Genomic DNA, 16,943 nt, shown 5'->3' on the forward strand with positions numbered 1-16,943 from the left:
CTTACTCACTTACTGTTAATAAAGTTGGTTGACTGATGCAAAACAGACAGCAATCCTGGCCAGTCCACCTTTGAGAATCTTCCCTTCCCTTCCCAGGAGGTGAACAGGGTTTACATTTCCCTCTCAGTACCTTGTGCTCATGAAATACTTCAAACCAAAATGAACACCTGGGTCTTCATGTCCAACCCTTTCTTCTCTGTGGGCCAGAGTGCATGTTACTTTGTGTCCCTAAATTCAGGTCATTCTAGGAAGACCTCTGTCCCCTGCTGTCGTGGATGCTAACGGTGGCCTTGACTAAGCGTGTCTGACTTACAGGCTGGCATGCAAGTGTCCCTCCGCCCTGGAAATTTGGGGACACAGTCTTGAAGAAGACTCTGATCCATCTCAATAGATAGCAAATCATAGCCCCACGAGAGGCCCCCGGTAGCCAAGGACCAAGCAGGCAGTTTCCAGGGGAACAGCATCCTCCGCATCTACACCCAGTTCCCATCCTCATTGCCTTTTATTCTCCTCCCACCTCTATAGTGGGCTAAGTCACCTACCCACAATTGCTAGGCAACTTCCCAAGGAGGTGGGGCTGCCTCCCCAGCCCATGCCTGCCTGGGACCCTGAGGAAAGCCACCCTCGCCTGCTGACCCTGGGGACCGCAGAAGGTGTGAAGTGACCACAGTCGAACGGGGTTTATATTTGAACATCCCCAGGACTCTCTCTCAAGATAGGGACTTGGGAAGATAAGAAAAGCCACCTTTCCTCCCCAGCCCCGTTCTGGCGTTTATGTATCATATATTCTCAGGCGGTTTCCAAGAGGCCAATCAGACAACTCGCTTCTCTTCCTGATGACTCTTCAGCTCTACTCCTACTATAGCTCATGGTTCCAAATCCCAGCCCAGGAGTAGAGAGGGAACAAGAAGAAATGGGGATGGGGGTGCAGGAGCGCTGTTACCAAAGTGAGGATAAGTTATGAGGCCGGCAGATACCATCTGAACCCCCGTGACAGTGCTCACATGGGGGAGGTGGGATGACAGGCAGCTGTCAGCTTCTTCTTTATATTATTAGTCTTTTCTTGGGTTTTTCAATTGAGACAGAATTCTCACAACATCAATGTCACCGTTTTCACAATGCGCAATCCAGTCATTTTGAATCTATTCACAAGGCCAGGCAACCACCACCACAGTCTAATTCCAGAACATGTCCACCCCTGGGGTTTTATTTGTATACATCCATCCATCTTTGCTTAATGTTCCTACGCATGCTGACTATTTTATAAGCGGCACAGCAGCGAAACAACAGAGGGGGAAGGGACCACCAGCCTCAGCTCCTAAAGCCACTGTCACCCTGACCTTGAGATCCTAAAACGGTCAGACAGTTCTCCAGGTGTGAAACATGACGGACACACATGCACACAGGTCCTCAGGATACCTATTGTAGGCTGGACTCCTAGTGCTCCACCCACCGAAGTATTGTGAAATAACCCCAAGTCAACGGAAGGCCTTGAGAGGTCTGAGGAACTCTTTGTCCCCTCACCGTCACATGCAGCTGTAGAACCTGCCAGCATATTATTATTCCACAGGGTCTCACTGCGTGGATGTTGTGGAACTAACTACACAGACCGGGTAGACATTGCACCTGCCTCTGTCTCCTAAGTGCTACCACTGAAGAAGAGGACGCACCCCACATCTAGCCCTGACAGCAGTCTTGCTCAGTAAATGGGCTCAGCTCCCAGGACTGCTCCTGTAGCGATGTGAGGTCACTGGCCATATCCAGAGGAGAAAAGGCAAGGCCAGTGGAACAGGCAATTCTTGGCTGCATGTCAGCCTGTGGATCAATGGTGCTGATTGGCTGGGAGGACCCCAAAAGTACAAAGAGGTGTGATCAGTGACCTATCTGGGCAGACTCGCTTAGGCATCTCTCTTGGAAAGTAAAGAGACAGAGGCCAGATACATAGCTCAGTTGGTAGAATGCTTGCCCACCATGTATGAGAACACCAAATTCAATTCCCAGCACCACAGTGTGTGCTGTTACACATCGGTACTCCCAGCCCTTAGGATGTAGAGACGGGAGGCCATTCTCAGATAAGCAGAAAATTCAAGGTCAGCCTGGGCTACATGAGACCCAACCCCCAGCCACCCAACCCCTAGTTTCTCCACCTAAACTGAGGTTGTCATGACCCACAAGGCAGAACACCCAGGGTTCTCAGTTGACACCCTGTAACTGGTTCCAGTAATCACCTCAACGATTCAATGACATTAGGTCATCTCAACAATTCAATGACATCAGGTCTGAACTCTTTCCAGGAGCCACACAGCAGAACACCACGGCCAGGTCGTATCTCAGGCTGGGGCTACTCCATCTCAGCTCTAGACCCATACAAAGTACATCTTGTATGACAAGGTCTTAAGCCCAATTTCTAGTCTGTGGCTATCATCCAGGTGCCCAGTGCCAGGCCTTCTTAGAGAGGACCTCCCTAAGCCATCCTCAGGAAAAAGAGATTCCTCCAGAGGACACTCACCACGTACCCTAGGGGAGCCTGTCAGCCTCTTCTTCCCTCAAACCCACCTCTAGTGTCCCTCAACTTGGAAACTGGTTGTCGGACCACAAGCCAGGCCTTCTCAGACCTGCCTGGTCTGGGGCCAGCTGGCATCTGTGGCCTGATGGCCCAAACCCTTCCCGGCCCCCTTCTTCAGGCCTTGTCCATTGCTGAACCAGTTGGGGGTTGGGGGGAACTGCTCCCACCCTACCCATGTGGAGCAGGGTTTGAAGAGGAAGCAGCTCCATCAGGTTCTAAGGTGAGTGAGCTGGGGGAAGTGGCTGGGAGGTCTGAGGGCAGGGCAAGTTCCTGGGCTAAATGGCTCTTAAAGGACATTCATGGGCTGGAGAGATGGCTCAGGAGTTAAGAGCACCAGTTGTTCTTCCAGAGGTCCTGAGTTCAATCCCCAGCAACCACATGGTGGCTCACAACCATCTGTATGTAGCATGATCTAATACCCTGTTCGGGTGTGTCTAAAGACAGCTATAGTGTACTCATATAAATAAGTCATTCTCGGTGTGTCAAGTTTGTTGCAACTATAACATGATGACACAGGTTTTAAGTACTTTTCTTCTGATTCGTTTTCTTTGGGGGGGTTAGGGAGAGGGGCTTTGAGACAGGGTATCAAGCTGGCTTAGATAGAATTCACTATGTAGATCCAAGATGGCACAGCTACTCAGTGAGGAAGCCAAAATTTAGACTTCCCATCCCCAGCATACTCGGTGCACATTCATCTGCAGAAACTGGAAGCAGAATGCAGGCCTAGGATCGGGTCCTTATCTAGAACAAAGAGCATCTATGTCCCCAAGCAGCCGCCTCAGTCAGTCCTATCCCTGTGCTCAGCATCAGAAATTCAGGGCAGACCGGGTTCTTGGCCCCAGAGACACTGTCACAGGCATGGCAGTCAAGAGGACAACGAGGAAAGAGTCTGAGGTTAGAAGAGACAAGTCTTTGTTCTTTCTAATTTCATTTCTGCCAGGTACCATCCTGGTTTGGGATGTCTAATCCTTCCCAGGTAAGCCCATCCATGCAAGCCCTTTCCTTTTGGGAATTGTAGGTAAGTTCCCATGAGACTGCACAGCTGCCCAGAAGCCTGTGTGAATGAGGTGGTGGCCTATCTTGCTGAGACCTTGCCTACCACTGGTGCAGAATCAGGATCTGAGTCCTATCCACAGCCATTTTCATTCACCTGCCAACAGCTGGTAAGTACTCAATATTGATTAAGTGTCTCACTATGAAAAGCCCCAAGGCTGACACCTATGGGAATATACAGTCACCCAGAACTTCCAAGACCAGAGAGAAGAGGAGAAAATAATTCAACGGCACAAGCACCACCCTACAGCTCAAGTTAAAACTGCATCAGCTAGGAGGCTGGAGAGAGGCAGTGCAGCGGTTAAGAGCTCTGGCTGCTCTCCCAAAGGACCCAGGTTCCCTTCCCAGCACCCACATGAAAGCTGGTAATTGTGCAGTTCCAGGGGATCAAACACCCTCCTCACACAGACATACAGGCAAAACACCAATGCACATTTAAAAAACAAAAACAAAAACCCTGCATCGGCTGGTTTTTTTTTTTAACAAATATGGAGCCTGATTCGAAGCTGAAAGGACCTGACCAGAGGTCACAGGGAAAGAGGATAGATCCAGGATGTGACTCCAAGTCAATACTCTCTTTAGTCTGCCTCCCACCTGTGCTCGCACACTTAGGGGTGTGGCAAGATCTTGGAGAAGGAACACACAGAGAGACGCCTTTGGTCATCATGAAAAGAACTGTCTTGGGAAAGAAAGGTGACTTCAGGCCTGATCCTGGGAGTCAGGAAGGTGATCCAAGCGATCTCCTCTGGTCCATAGGTGCTGCGCCGTGGTCTTACATTGCATTTGGAGGTATGTGGACCAGACCCAAGAACTCTGCCCCAAAGCATTCTCTGGAGAAGGGATAAGCACAACCACACCACCCCCCTTTGGCTCCTGAGTCATGCCTCTTGCCTGCCCAGGCTTCTATCAGCATCCACCTCAGGAAGGTGCTCCCACCACACTATTTCAGAGGAGTGGGTAAGAGCTGGGGGGTGTGGAGGGTTGGGGGGGAGTGGGGCAGAAACACAACGGGTTCACAGATAAGGAAACAACAGAGAGATCTGCTCTGTCTCACTCTACATCCCACTTCCAACACCCAGAACTCAGCCTGGCTGACAGTCAGCATTCACAGTGCATTTGTGAAATATAGCTAGAAAGAGCTCAGAGCTGGGGAGATGGCCCAGTCTTGGAGGGGCTTTCTGCACAAGTATTAAGTACTCTAGCACCCACATAAGAAGTTGGGTACAGGGCTGGAGAGATGGCTCAGCGGTTAAGAGCACTGACTGCTCTTCCAGAGGTCCTGAGTTCAAATCCCAGCAACCACATGGTGGCTCACAACCATCTGTAATGAGATCTGATGCCCTCTTCTGGTGTGTCTGAAGACAGCTACAGTGTACTTATATATAATAAATAAATCTTTAAAAAAAAAAAGAAGTTGGGTACAGTGGCTCGTACCTGTAAGCTTAGCACTGGCCGGGGCAGAGAGACGGGCAAATCCCTAGTTTGCTGACCAGCCAGACTAGCTGAGTCAAGAGCTCCAGGTTCCGTGAGAGAGAGACCACCCCACCTACCCACCCCCGTTTTCAAAAACAAAGTGGAGAGTTGGCCAGGTGTGGAGGCAGAGGCACACCTGAGTTCAAAGCCAGCCTGTTCTGTAGAACATAGAATGACTCTCAATAGAGACTGACTCAGGAAGTCACTGAACATCAACCTCTAGCCACCACCTAGGCCACACACGCGCACACACACACACACACACATACACAGAGGTGAGAAAAAAAAGTGACTTGCCCCCAGTCTCACAAACAGCTAAGCTGCACCAGGGCTAAAAGCAGGCTGCCTTCTGTCTCTCATGCTGTGACCTTTGGCTCCCACTGCACCACGCCATCTCAATTCTCCCCTGCCTCCTTTGGCCCTGTTCACTCATAGGCAGTGGCCCCACATAATACCTGCCCCACTCCCGGTCAGTAGGAAGAATAGCAAACCCTACACGGTGTTGCTTTAAGCTTTTAGAAATGCCCCTATCATTCCGCTAAGGGCTACACAGGTGAGGAAACTTATGCTCACAGAAGGCAACAGAGAACGAACGGCCAGGGGCACAACCTTGGACCAGGTTTTCCAATCAAAAGTAGAGGGCCTTCTGCCAGGCTCCCACTATTAACCTAAGCAAATGTGGATCCCCTGATTCCAAAACCCCCTGGCTTGGGATGCCAGACTGAGTTCTCCATCCTTCCTCCAGCTGCTTCCAGTGCCCTGTGTCCCGGCCCTCAGCCATGGCTGGCTACTTCTCCCTTCACTGGTCTACTCAACCTCACATGTGTCTAGCTCACAGGGCTGCTGGGATCTCCAAGATAAAATGGGTACCACGCTGCCACACATTAGCCAATATCAGCCTATATATGTTACGTGTGCCCGGAGATGACCAAATTCCCCAGATGACCAAATTCCCCAGATGCCTGTTCCTACCAGGTCAGTCAGTGTTCTGGGAAGCTATCATTTTCTCTCCAACTCTATTGAATATGTTTGTCCAGCCATTCATTCCTTAATACTGAATGAGGGTATAGGTCCGAGACTCAGTATCTGGACACTAGCCAGGCCTTCCATAGCTCCATCATTTGTCTCTTCCAGCACAAAGTGGACTCCTGGAAGGGACTTCTATTCTCCATGGAAGATCCCAAGATTTCCACCATTCTGATCCCACCCCGCCTGTTCAACTTAAAATCTATTCTTAAGAAAGATTTAAAAAAAAAAAAAAAAAAAGTCTGGAGAGATGGCTCATGGATTAAGAGCTTCGGCTGCTCTTTCTGAGGACCCGGGTTCAATTCTCAGTACCCACGTGGCAACTCATAAATGTCTGTAACTCCAGTTCTGGGAGATCTGACACCCTCACAGGGACATAAGTGCGACCCTCACAGGGACATAAGTGCGGGCAAAACATCAATGCACACTTTAAAAAAACGTCACTTAAGAAACATTGGTTTTTTTGTTTTTTTTTTTTTTTTTTTTGGACAGAGAAAGAAGCAGGGGAAGGAAGGAGATCTCTTGCCTTCCCTGGGAATCTCCAAACTGCTCACTCAGTTTTCTCTCCCACCAACAGTCCCAGGAAATAAACTCAAGAGGGAAGAACCGGGAAAGACCCTCAGCCCTCAGTCCTGCCAGCAGAGGGGGAGGGGGCTGACAGGAAGAAGGCGGTGTCCGTAAGCTAGCTACCAATACATCACAAAGTTAGTTCAAAGCCAAGGGAAGGCTCTTAAGTTGCTGTTGCAGTCAGAGACAGGGGCAGGGCCCCAGGTCGCCTGTTTAAGGAAGCCCATTGTGGTGTGTTTTAAATTACCTCTGCTTGTCTGATGAAGTGAGTAAAAGGGCACCGTTTCAGAGCTTAGGATTCCTGAGTGAGCTAATACAGGATGCCTTACGCTGGAAAAAAAAACTTCGGCCGGCTCACTAAACTCCCCCCCTTTTAAGTTTAAAAAAGGGAATGAATGTTACCATTTTTGGACATGAGCATTCTCCCTCAAGCCCAGCCCTAACCGCACTATCCAGAGGGACGCGCCATCCTGAACCCCCCCATCCCCAGATCACGAAGTATGTGTGGGGGGAGAGTATAAAATGGGGAGGGACTGGACGGAAATTGGGGGTTGGGGGGGTCAGGGTACCGCCTTTAAAAAAGCGCTCTCTGCTCAGGCAGGAAGCCGTAGTAGAGTTAATGCCTCCCCCTCCCCAACCAAGAGTGGTTTCTGTCCTCTCCCTACCACTAGCCATTACGCTCGGGATCCATCGCTAATTTCCCAGCTCAGACGGAGCAGCATATCCTGAACCTCGCTGATGGCGACTAGAATAAAAGGCCGTGGCTAAGCAGGGATCCTCGAAAAACAACCCCAAATATCTCCTGAGACTGTCTCTCTTCCAGGAGCCCAACTAGAGCCAAGCTACTTAAACTCGCGTTTCACCGGCAAAAGAAGAGGGCAGAACGCAGATGCAAGGCTTGCAGCCACCAGTTCACTGAGTTAGGCAATAAAACGGTTTACCGTCCTGACCCCGCCCCCACAAGGCCCAGGGGAGCCCGCGAACGATCCCCGATTTTTCTCAGCCCCAGTCGCACTCCCGCACGTCCACTTCCAGGTAGACCCCGAGGCGGTTGCCAAACCATCCAGCACCGGCTCGCCCACTGTCTGCGGACCGAGCTCAGCGAGCAGTGTCCGGGGCAATTGCCCCTATGGTACAGAGCCCCAGGGGCGGCCCAGGAAACGTGCTGCCACCGCACGCCATATGGAGGCGCCAGGAAAAAGAGAAGGAAGGGGAAAATCGATCCCGAGTAAGCAGCCATGGAGCCTAAGTCTCAGTCCCAGCCCCCGGAGCATCGCCCCCGCGCCTTGCCCACGGGGAGACGGTTTTGGCAGCACCCGGGTGGCCCGGACCACCCGCTCCGAGCCGATCTACCCGCCGGCGGCGCCACCTCCCCGTGCCGCGGCTAGCAGTTCGCGGGCTCTGGGGCAAGGGTGCTCCCCTCTCCCGCCCGGTGCCTGTAACCCAATACCCCACCTCGCAGTGGCCGCGATGTCCCCGCCTCCGCTCTTGCGCGCCGGGAACTGGTTTCCAACCCGGAGCCCAGGAGTGCAGCGGGCAGAACCCAGATCAGGGATCGGGGTTGTGGCGGGTGGGGGTGGCCGCTAACCTTTCTCTGCTGCTTCTCCCAGGCCGGATCCAGGAGCAGGTCCCGGTCCCAGTCCTCTTCAGGCTGCATATAGTCGTTGGTCTGCTGGGAATCATAATGGTCCATGATGGTGCGTGCGTGCTAGGGGCTGGATTTCTTTCTCCACCTTCTCTCCAGGCGACGGCGGCTGCTACCGGGGCGTGGGGAGGGAGTCGGCAGGGTTGGGCTGGGCTGGGCTGGGCTGGGCTGGGCTGGCGGGGCCGGGCTCGCTCCCCTGCGCCCGCTTCCGCCGCGGCTCTGCTCGAGGAGGTTGCTGCTGACGGCGGCGGCTGGAGCTCGCGGACTGCCTTCCCGGGGCGCGCGCTCCGACCTAATCTCCACGCACACTGCGCTCAGCGAACACTCGCGCTGCGGGAGCAGAGGCGGGCGGAGGCGGGGAGAAGGGGCAGAACCCTCCCGAGGTTCTCTATTGGCCAGGCCGAGTTGCCCAAACTTCCCCCCAGCGCCTCTCATTGGGAATTCCTGGCATCCGTCAGGCGGGTCTCTGTGCATATAGGTGGACTGGGCGGCCCCCTCCCGGCGCGCACGCCACCGCCCACTCCCTGGGTTCCCACTCCCCCGCAGCTCATGTGACACCACCTTAAGCTGAACGGGAGTGGAGCCTGGGGACGCCTCCCAGAGCTCAGGGACCAAAAGGCACTGTGCTTGGGAGCCCGAGGAGTCGCCGAGGATTGGTCCCGTTCCCAGCGGGCGGGAAGGCCCAGAACTCGGGCACACCGGTCTTCCTGAGGTCCCACGCAAGCTACAAACCCCGGCAGGGCGCGGGGAAATCCGAGACATATTTCATTCTCTCTATCTCGGGGGAACCTAGGTTGGGACAATTCGGCACCTTGGAAAGGGGTGGAGAGGGCCCACAGTAAAAAGGAATTTCCTGATTCCACCACCACTCCCGCCCCGCCCCTCGGGACCAGGCTGATCCCTGTCCTTCTGGAGCCAGGTTTGTGGCTAGTTGACACGTCTCAACCCACTGAGTTTCCCGCCTCACCAAGGATCCTTGGGTACTTCTAGGGTTCGGTGCACTGGCCCGCTGCCGACTGCTTGTGTGTTTGCCAGGCTACCCAGGCTCCCTGGCAGGTATGCCGTGGTGTACTGACACAATTGAAGCTACCTTCTGGAGACCAGTTTCCTCCTTCCCCACTTTTACAGCTTCCCTACACTTTCCTGAAACTAGGAAGAGCCCTAAAATGGTCTACCTGTATCATACACCTAACAGAGGGGAAACTAAGACTAGAAGAGTGGAGTGGACAAGAGACTGAGCCGGCATGGACTCTACAGGCCCGTTTTGTGTGTAACTTGGTGCCTGACGAAAACCTTATTAAACTTGGAGGAGGAAGAAACAGTGCAAGACTAGCTAAATTGCTTGGTGACTGGGGGTACTCCCTGGGATCAGTAAAGGGAGGTGGGGACGTGTTGGTCCAGCAGTGTTGCATCCAGGGAAGAGACCACTCGGATTCCTGATGTTCTTGTGAGGGATGCTGAGTATGAGAACCAGTAACAAGAAAAACTACAGTTGTTTGTGCATTCTGATGTGGACAACAGATGCATCCTTCTTGCACGAATAAGGTTTAATTTATACAGTCATCCCTTAATACTTGGGACTGATTTCAGAACCACTGCAGATACCAAAATTTGCAAGTGTTTAAGTCTCACAGGTATAAAGCAGAACAGGATTGATTGGTATGTAACCTACATACATCCACTGTACACTTTAAATCATTCCTGAACAGAAGTGCCATGTGACTCAAGGGCTGGAGAGACGGATTAGCATTTAAGACCAATTCCCAGCACCCACATGGAGGCTCAAGCCTACCTGTAACTCCAATTCCAGGGCTCCTAATACCGTCACACAGCTGTGCGTGCAGCCAAAAAGAAAAAGGGAGAAAAAAAAACAGAAGAAAAAGAAATCTCATGTGATTACTTACAGTGTTGAGGAAATCCTGACAGGAAAATGAAGTCTACAGGGTCAGGCAATCCCCTACTCTTGGGATACTTTTAATCTGTGGTTAGTTCAATCCAGGATTCTAAACTGTGGAAAGGGAGGCCAGTTGTGTTTGTAGGGTGGCTATTTATCCCAGAGGCTAGTGTAGTCTACTTTTTAGATGTTTACTGACAGGAAGAGTTCTGAATTAGGGTACTTGAAGCCCACAGTGGTCAGAGTAGGAGAAAAAAGCGTCTTTGGTTGGCAGAGGGACACAGGGATGGGTTTGTGTAAACATATTCTCCTGTCATGAGTCAACCACACACATTCACGCCAGTGTTACCATCAGTACTGTGTCTTCTCTAAGTTCCGGGCCAGGGACACAACTGCTTGTGGGATAGAGACAGCAGATTTATGAGCTGTTTTATAAGCACTTATAAACTATGGCTCTAAATCTAACTTAGCAATAACGGGGCTCTGTCTGTTCATTCACTCTATAAATATCTTCCAAACACCTTCTGCCTGTCGGAGAACATGCAAGATGCCGCGCATATAATAATGAAAAATCCACAAATTTCCCCCACAAGTACATCAGAGACAGACTTGGAAGCAAAGATGAGACAGAAACAGGGGGAGATCGATGTGGTTCTATAGAACCTGGAAGAGTACTGAGCTCTGTAGAGAGGAAGGCTCCAGGTAGAGCCTGAGTAAGCTTTAGGGAGGGGATGAGAGTCGCACGAGCTTGGGAGCTTCCAAGGGAAGATCAGGGAAGTTAGCACACAGGAGCAGGCGACTCCATGGCATACAGCTGGATGCCTTAAGATCTGAAGATAGCTAGACTGGAACTGTGACGGGGAAAGAGAGACAGGCTAGAGAGGAGGCCTAGTGTGCCCCGTGAAGTCAGAGAGAAACAGCTGGCTGCAAACCCAAAGACCTGTTGTAGAAACCAGGCTGTGACAGGAAAGACGTGAATAGAGGCGATACCGGGGGACAAACAGGAGTTTAACTGGACATAAAGAGGAGTAGCAAGTTGTTCACGACACACTATGGAGCAGACTGTGAGGTTTACCTGTAACAAATATTTAAGTTCCATATAACAGAAAATAAAGGAAAGTCTAGAGAAGTAGAAACTTGTCCAAGCTGCACAGTGATACCTAGATACATGCTTTTCGTCTAGTGACTTTCAATCCTAGTAGATTTTAATCCCTGTCCTTACAAGAGGATATGTCAATGTCAAGAATCCCTTTGTGAAGCCAGGCTATGGTGGTGCATGCCTTTAATCCCAGCACTCAGGTGGAAGAGACAGGCAGATCTCTGTGAGTTCCAGGCCCAGTCACTTTATGGTTGTCCTTAGTGACACCTAGTTGATAGGAAGCCAGGACGCCATTTGAATCCTACATTAGCCACACCAGCCTCTTCACAACAGTGAATGTTCTGACTCAAAATATCACTGATGCAGAGGCTGAGAACTGACAAGGATTTGTAGTTTGGGAAATTTGGTGAATGAGGGAAGTTTGACCACAGGAGCTGGGATCGAAAGGTTTAGGTGCAGGACTGTGGATTGAGTTCGAACACACTCGAAGTGCCCTTCAGACGTCCAGCTTTGGTTGTCTAGAAAGCAGTCTGGCTTCGTAGTCTGACCTCAGAGGAAACAGATGGGAGAATCATCTGTTGTATGGATGGTGTCGTCACTAGGAGAGCAGCAGCGACAGACACCAGTATGGACTGAGAAGAGGTCAAAAGAAGATCCTTGGCACACAGCGCTTAGAAGGAGGTAGAGCCCGGGGGCTCAGCGTTATATATCTGCTTCACATATATCGGGCTCTGGGTTTGATGCCCGCATAGTGAGAAAGGAGAAAGGAAAGGCAAGGGGGAAAGAAAGGAAGGGAGGGAGGAAGGAATAAAGGGAGGGAAAGAAATAAGAAATAAGAACTTACGAAAGAGACCAAGAAAAAGCAGTTAGCAAAGGAGGAGGAGAGAGCTTGGAGCTTATGTATCATGGAAGGACAAGGGTTTTCAAGGTGAGGGAAATGGGCCACATCAGATAGAGCAGAAAAATCTGGGGGCAGTACCTAAAACAACGGCCTCTGGACCTCACAGCTGAAAAGTTTCTGGTCTAGGCTTTCAGTGGAGTGGCCACAGCTGTGAGTTTAAGAGCCACTAAGTGGGAGGCAGAGGCAGGCGGATCTCTGAATTTGATGCCAACCTGGTCTACAGAGCAAGTCCCAGGACAGCCAGGGCTACCTGGAAAAACTAAAAAAGCAGAAGAAACGGATTTACTGAGTGGTGAGTAAGTTAAGATCACAAGCACAGAAGGAATCGTGGCAATAGAGGGGAGCCGCACTCAAAGGAAGGTTTCCTAAAAACAGAAACCTGAGTTACTTGTAGTCTGAAAGAGGGATTCAGTTTGAAGGAGAGGGCTAAAAACAAGGGAGAACTGAGGGGCGGCACAGAGTTCTTGGGACAGGACCATGTGGGTTCAAGAACACCAGCTTAATTAAGGATGGGTGATTACCAAGAAGAAAGACCTGAATGTTCTGAGAAAAGAGGGAATGATGGGTGAAGGTGACCATGGCATGGGGCGGCAGGTCAGGAAATGGGTGGAAGACCCTGAAGGTGGCCACAGCTTCTCACAGTTGGTGGTCTCTCTGTTGACATTAATCCCAGAGTAATGCAACCTGCTATAGAGGAAACATAGTTACTAAAATTGTTGCTTTTTTAAGGTGTTTGCAGGTTTATTTTGCTTGCTTTTTTTTTTTTTTTTTCGGAGCTGGGGACCGAACCCAGGGCCTTGCGCTTGCTAGGCAAGCGCTCTACCACTGAGCTAAATCCCCAACCCCTTGTTTGCAGGTTTATAACATCCACTTTTAAATCAGAGCGTATCTCAAGAAAAAGTACTGACCCAAGCATCTATGCCCTGTCAGCAAAATATAGCTAAAAAGCATTTCCAGGTCCCAGTCTGGTTCATATCCCAGAGATGTTCTGCGGTTCTTACCATCTTTCTTCTTCTTCTTCTTCTTCTTCTTCTTCTTCTTCTTCTTCTTCTTCTTCTTCTTCTTCTTCTTCTTCTTCTTCTTCTTCTTCTTCTTCTTCTTCTTCTTCTTCTTCTTCTTCTTCTCCTCCTCCTCCTCCTCCTCCCTCCTCCCTCTCCTCCTCCTCCTCCTCTCCTCTCCTCCTCCCCTTCCTCTCCCTCTTTCTCCTCCCCCTCTTCTTCGTCCTCCTCCTCTTCCTACTCTCCTCCTCTCCTCCTCTCCTCCTTCCCCCCTTCATCTAATAGTATCTCACTATGTAAACCAGCTTGAACTCTTCTATCTCTAAGATCCCAGATTAAAAGCGTGGGCCAGCATACCCAGCTTAACTTTGTTGTATTCTTGTTTGGCAGCAGTGTCTCATGTAGCTCAGGCTGCCTCTTAATTTCCCATGTAGCTGAGGATGAGCCTGAGATGATGCTGCTGCTGCTGCTGCTGCTGCTTCTCCTTCTTCTCCTTCTTCTCCTTCTTCCTCCTCCTCCTCCCCCCTCTTCCTCCTCCTCCTCCTCTTCTCCTCCTCCTCCTCCTCCTCCTCCTCTTCTTCTTCTTCTTCTTCTTCTTCTCCTCCTTCTTCTTCTTCTTCTTCTTCTTTCTCTTCTTCTTCTTCTTCTTCTTCTTCTTCTTCTTCTTCTTCTTCTTTTCTTCTTCTCCTTCTTCTTCTTCTTCTTCTTCTTCTTCTTCTTCTTCTTCTTCTTCTTCTTCTTCTTCTTCTTCTTCTTCTTCTTTTCTTCTTCTCTTCTTCTTCTTCTTCTTCTTTTCTTCTTCTTCTTTTCTTCTTCTTCTTCTTCTTCTTCTTCTTCTTCTTCTTCTTCTTCTTCTTCTTCTTCTTCTTCTTCTTCTTCTTCTTCTTCTTCTTCTTCTTCTTCTTCTTCTTCTTCTTCTTCTTCTTCTTCTTCTTCTTCTTCTTCTTCTTCTTCTTCTTCTTCTTCTTCTTCTTCTTCTTCTTCTTCTTCTTCTTCTTCTTCTTCTTCTTCCTTTTTCTTCCCATGCCCAGTTATATGCACTACTGGAAATTAAAACTAGGGCCTTGTGAATGCTAGGCCACGTTCTATCAAAGGAGTTATATCCCCAGCCCTGTGTAGCTCTCTCTCTCTCTCTCTCTCTCTCTCTCTCTCTCTCTCTCTCTCTCTCTGTGTGTGTGTGTGTGTGTGTGTGTGTGTGTTTCATTACACAAGTATATCCACAGGCATTTATTTTCACTGCTTGCTGGTTGTAACTACCATGAAGAAAGTCACAATGAACATTTCTGTGTCTTTTTGGTGAACATAAGCATTGATTTCTCTTGAATGTATACCTCTGAGTGAAACAGCTAGGTCACAAGGTTGGCATATGCTTCATTTTAGTAAATATTGTCAAACAGTTCTTCAAATTGGCTGTAACAATTTACTCTCTAGCAGCAGGAGAAGAGGACTTCAGTTGCTTCATATCCTCCTACCACCTGGTATTGTTTAAAAAAAAAAGCCATTATGGTGAGTGAGCAGTGGGTTCTTTTGGGTAAATCTTTTTATGTGTTATTGATCATCCAAATGAATAAATGACTCCTATCCCTGTCACCATAGTGTTCAGTAGTAATTCATTCTCTATCTGCTATGCCTATTTCACTAATTCCCCAAATGTCATTCACTCATTCCTTCATGCCCTCACCAGGTCTTTATCTGTGCCTGGCACTGTGCTAGAAGTAAAGAATGAAGAAAGGTGTCTGGGATGCTTCCTTCAATAAAGTGCTTGCTGTGTGAGCAGGAGGACTTGATCCTCCACACCTTCGTAAAAGCTGGGCATGGTGGTAGCACATACCTGTCATCCCAGCACTGGGGAGACAGAAACAGGAGGATTCCAGGTACTCTCAGGCCAGCCAATCTAACTGAATCAGCAGACTTCAGGTTCAGTGAGTGACTGTCTCAAAGGAGTAAGAGGTAGAGTGATTGAGAAAAGCCCCTGACACCAACCTGCATATGCACATACATGCACACATGCATACACCCGAGTATATATACATGCACATGCATACACACATGAGTATACACACATGCACATGCTTACACAAACATGCACACATGTATATACACAGCACACACACACAGCGCACACACACACACACATACACACACACACACACACACACACACACACACACAGAGTAAAGAGGCTGATTGTGATGACACAAATCTCTAATCCTGGCACTTGGGAGACAAAGACAGAGGATCCGAGTTCAAGGCTTGACTTAGCAGCATAGCAACATGCTAACTCAAATATAATAGCAAAACACAACAAAGCAAAAAGGTGAGACATGGGGCAGGTCCACAAGGTAGAGACGGGACCTTGTGTCTCTTAAAATAGACAGTGTATGTTTAGTGACCATTCAGTGGACGGTTGTTTGTGAGGACTGCTTATCTCTAAGTGGAAGGTGTTTTATTTTGCTTTAGTAGAAATTGAGCCAGCTGAATAAATAAAGTCTATTTTGAATGCCATTTCATTTGATTTTTCTTTCTTCCTTCCTTCCTTCCTTTTCTTTCTTTCTTTCTTTCTTTTTTTTTTTTTTTTTTTTTTGAGACAAGATTTTAATTTTTAACCCTGGCCAGCCTAGAACTTACTATAGACCAGGCTGACCTTGAATTCACAGAATCTACATGTCTGTATCTCCTGGGTGCTAGGATTAACGTCTTATACCTCCATGCATCAGCTGATATTTCAAATGAAAGTTTAAAAGAAATATATCTCTCCCTAGGCCCGGTGGCTCACACCCACAGCGCCACTGCAGTGTAGATGGAGACCAGAGCATCATTTACGACTGAGTTTGAGATGAACCTAGGTAACGTAAGAAGACACAAACCAAATAAGTCAAACAGAGTCCTGGGCTGGAGGTGTAGTGTGTTTGGAGCCCTGGGTTCAATCCCCATCACACCCTGGAGTTAGGTGTGCAGAGAAAATGGAGGCGAGATGGTGAAAGGGCAAAGGGGAAGAGTCAACAGGAAACAACGCTGACCCCTCCTGGAGTCCTGGTTGTTTCTCTTCTGCATCTTTTGGATTTCTCTGACTGCAAGAACAAAGGAGCAGAGGCCGTGAGAAGAATTCTTGCTATTATACACACTAGAGGGTAGGGCTGAAACCTACCGCATTTGCTCAGGTGAGATGAGAACTCCAAAGCTTCTCCACCCTGGCAGCCCTTTCTGTGGAGGTGTTCAAGAGAGAGGCCATCACCTCCTACTTAGTCACAGCCTCCTCCATTAGGCATGTTCAGAGCCTCCTCCATTAGGCATGTTCAGGGTAGCTGCTTCTGTGAGTCACTAGGAGCCACAGGTGTCCTGGTGTTGAGAGAGATTTGCTCTAGGTAGAGAAGCAAACCTCCCTGGGAAAGAAGGAGACACAGAGATGCCTGAGAGTTCTGGGAATGCACAGCACACACCCACTCCAAGCCCGCAGCATGCTGGAAGCCTTTGAAAGTGCAAATGCCCTAGCTGGGCTCAGACCTGGGCTTCCTCCAGTAGACTCTGGCCATACAACTGCTAGTTACAGACCGGCACAATATGAGAGGAATGAACTGGGTGTGAATTTGTTAAAGCAAATGCAAATCAAAGTATTTCTCTCTTTTTCAGCTGAAGGCTGAACCTGGGCCTTCATGCCTTTAGACAAGGACTCTTCCACCGATCTACAGCCCTGGTCCTTGGACTGACATTTGAAGTGAGA

At 49.5% G+C, this 16,943-nt stretch overlaps 1 protein-coding gene across 3 annotated transcripts in view; it reads right to left on the bottom strand.

Annotated features, from left to right (window-relative positions):
• Actn1 (actinin alpha 1) overlaps positions 1-8,626 on the bottom strand; it is a 94,426-nt gene extending 85,800 nt beyond the window's left edge. For 2 of the 3 annotated variants that reach the window (XM_032908025.1, XM_032908024.1), the window contains exon 1: positions 8,274-8,624. In XM_032908025.1, the coding sequence (XP_032763916.1) occupies positions 8,274-8,378 (105 nt within the window). In that variant the 5' untranslated portion in view covers positions 8,379-8,624. Of the gene's footprint in view, positions 1-8,273 lie in introns of all 3 variants that reach the window. The other variant, XM_032908026.1, reaches the window with a different exon arrangement.
• Between the last annotated feature and the right edge of the window lie 8,317 nt (positions 8,627-16,943).

Source organism: Rattus rattus, chromosome 7 (genome assembly GCF_011064425.1).
Source record: "Rattus rattus isolate New Zealand chromosome 7, Rrattus_CSIRO_v1, whole genome shotgun sequence".
Taxonomy (NCBI): Eukaryota; Metazoa; Chordata; class Mammalia; order Rodentia; family Muridae; genus Rattus; species Rattus rattus.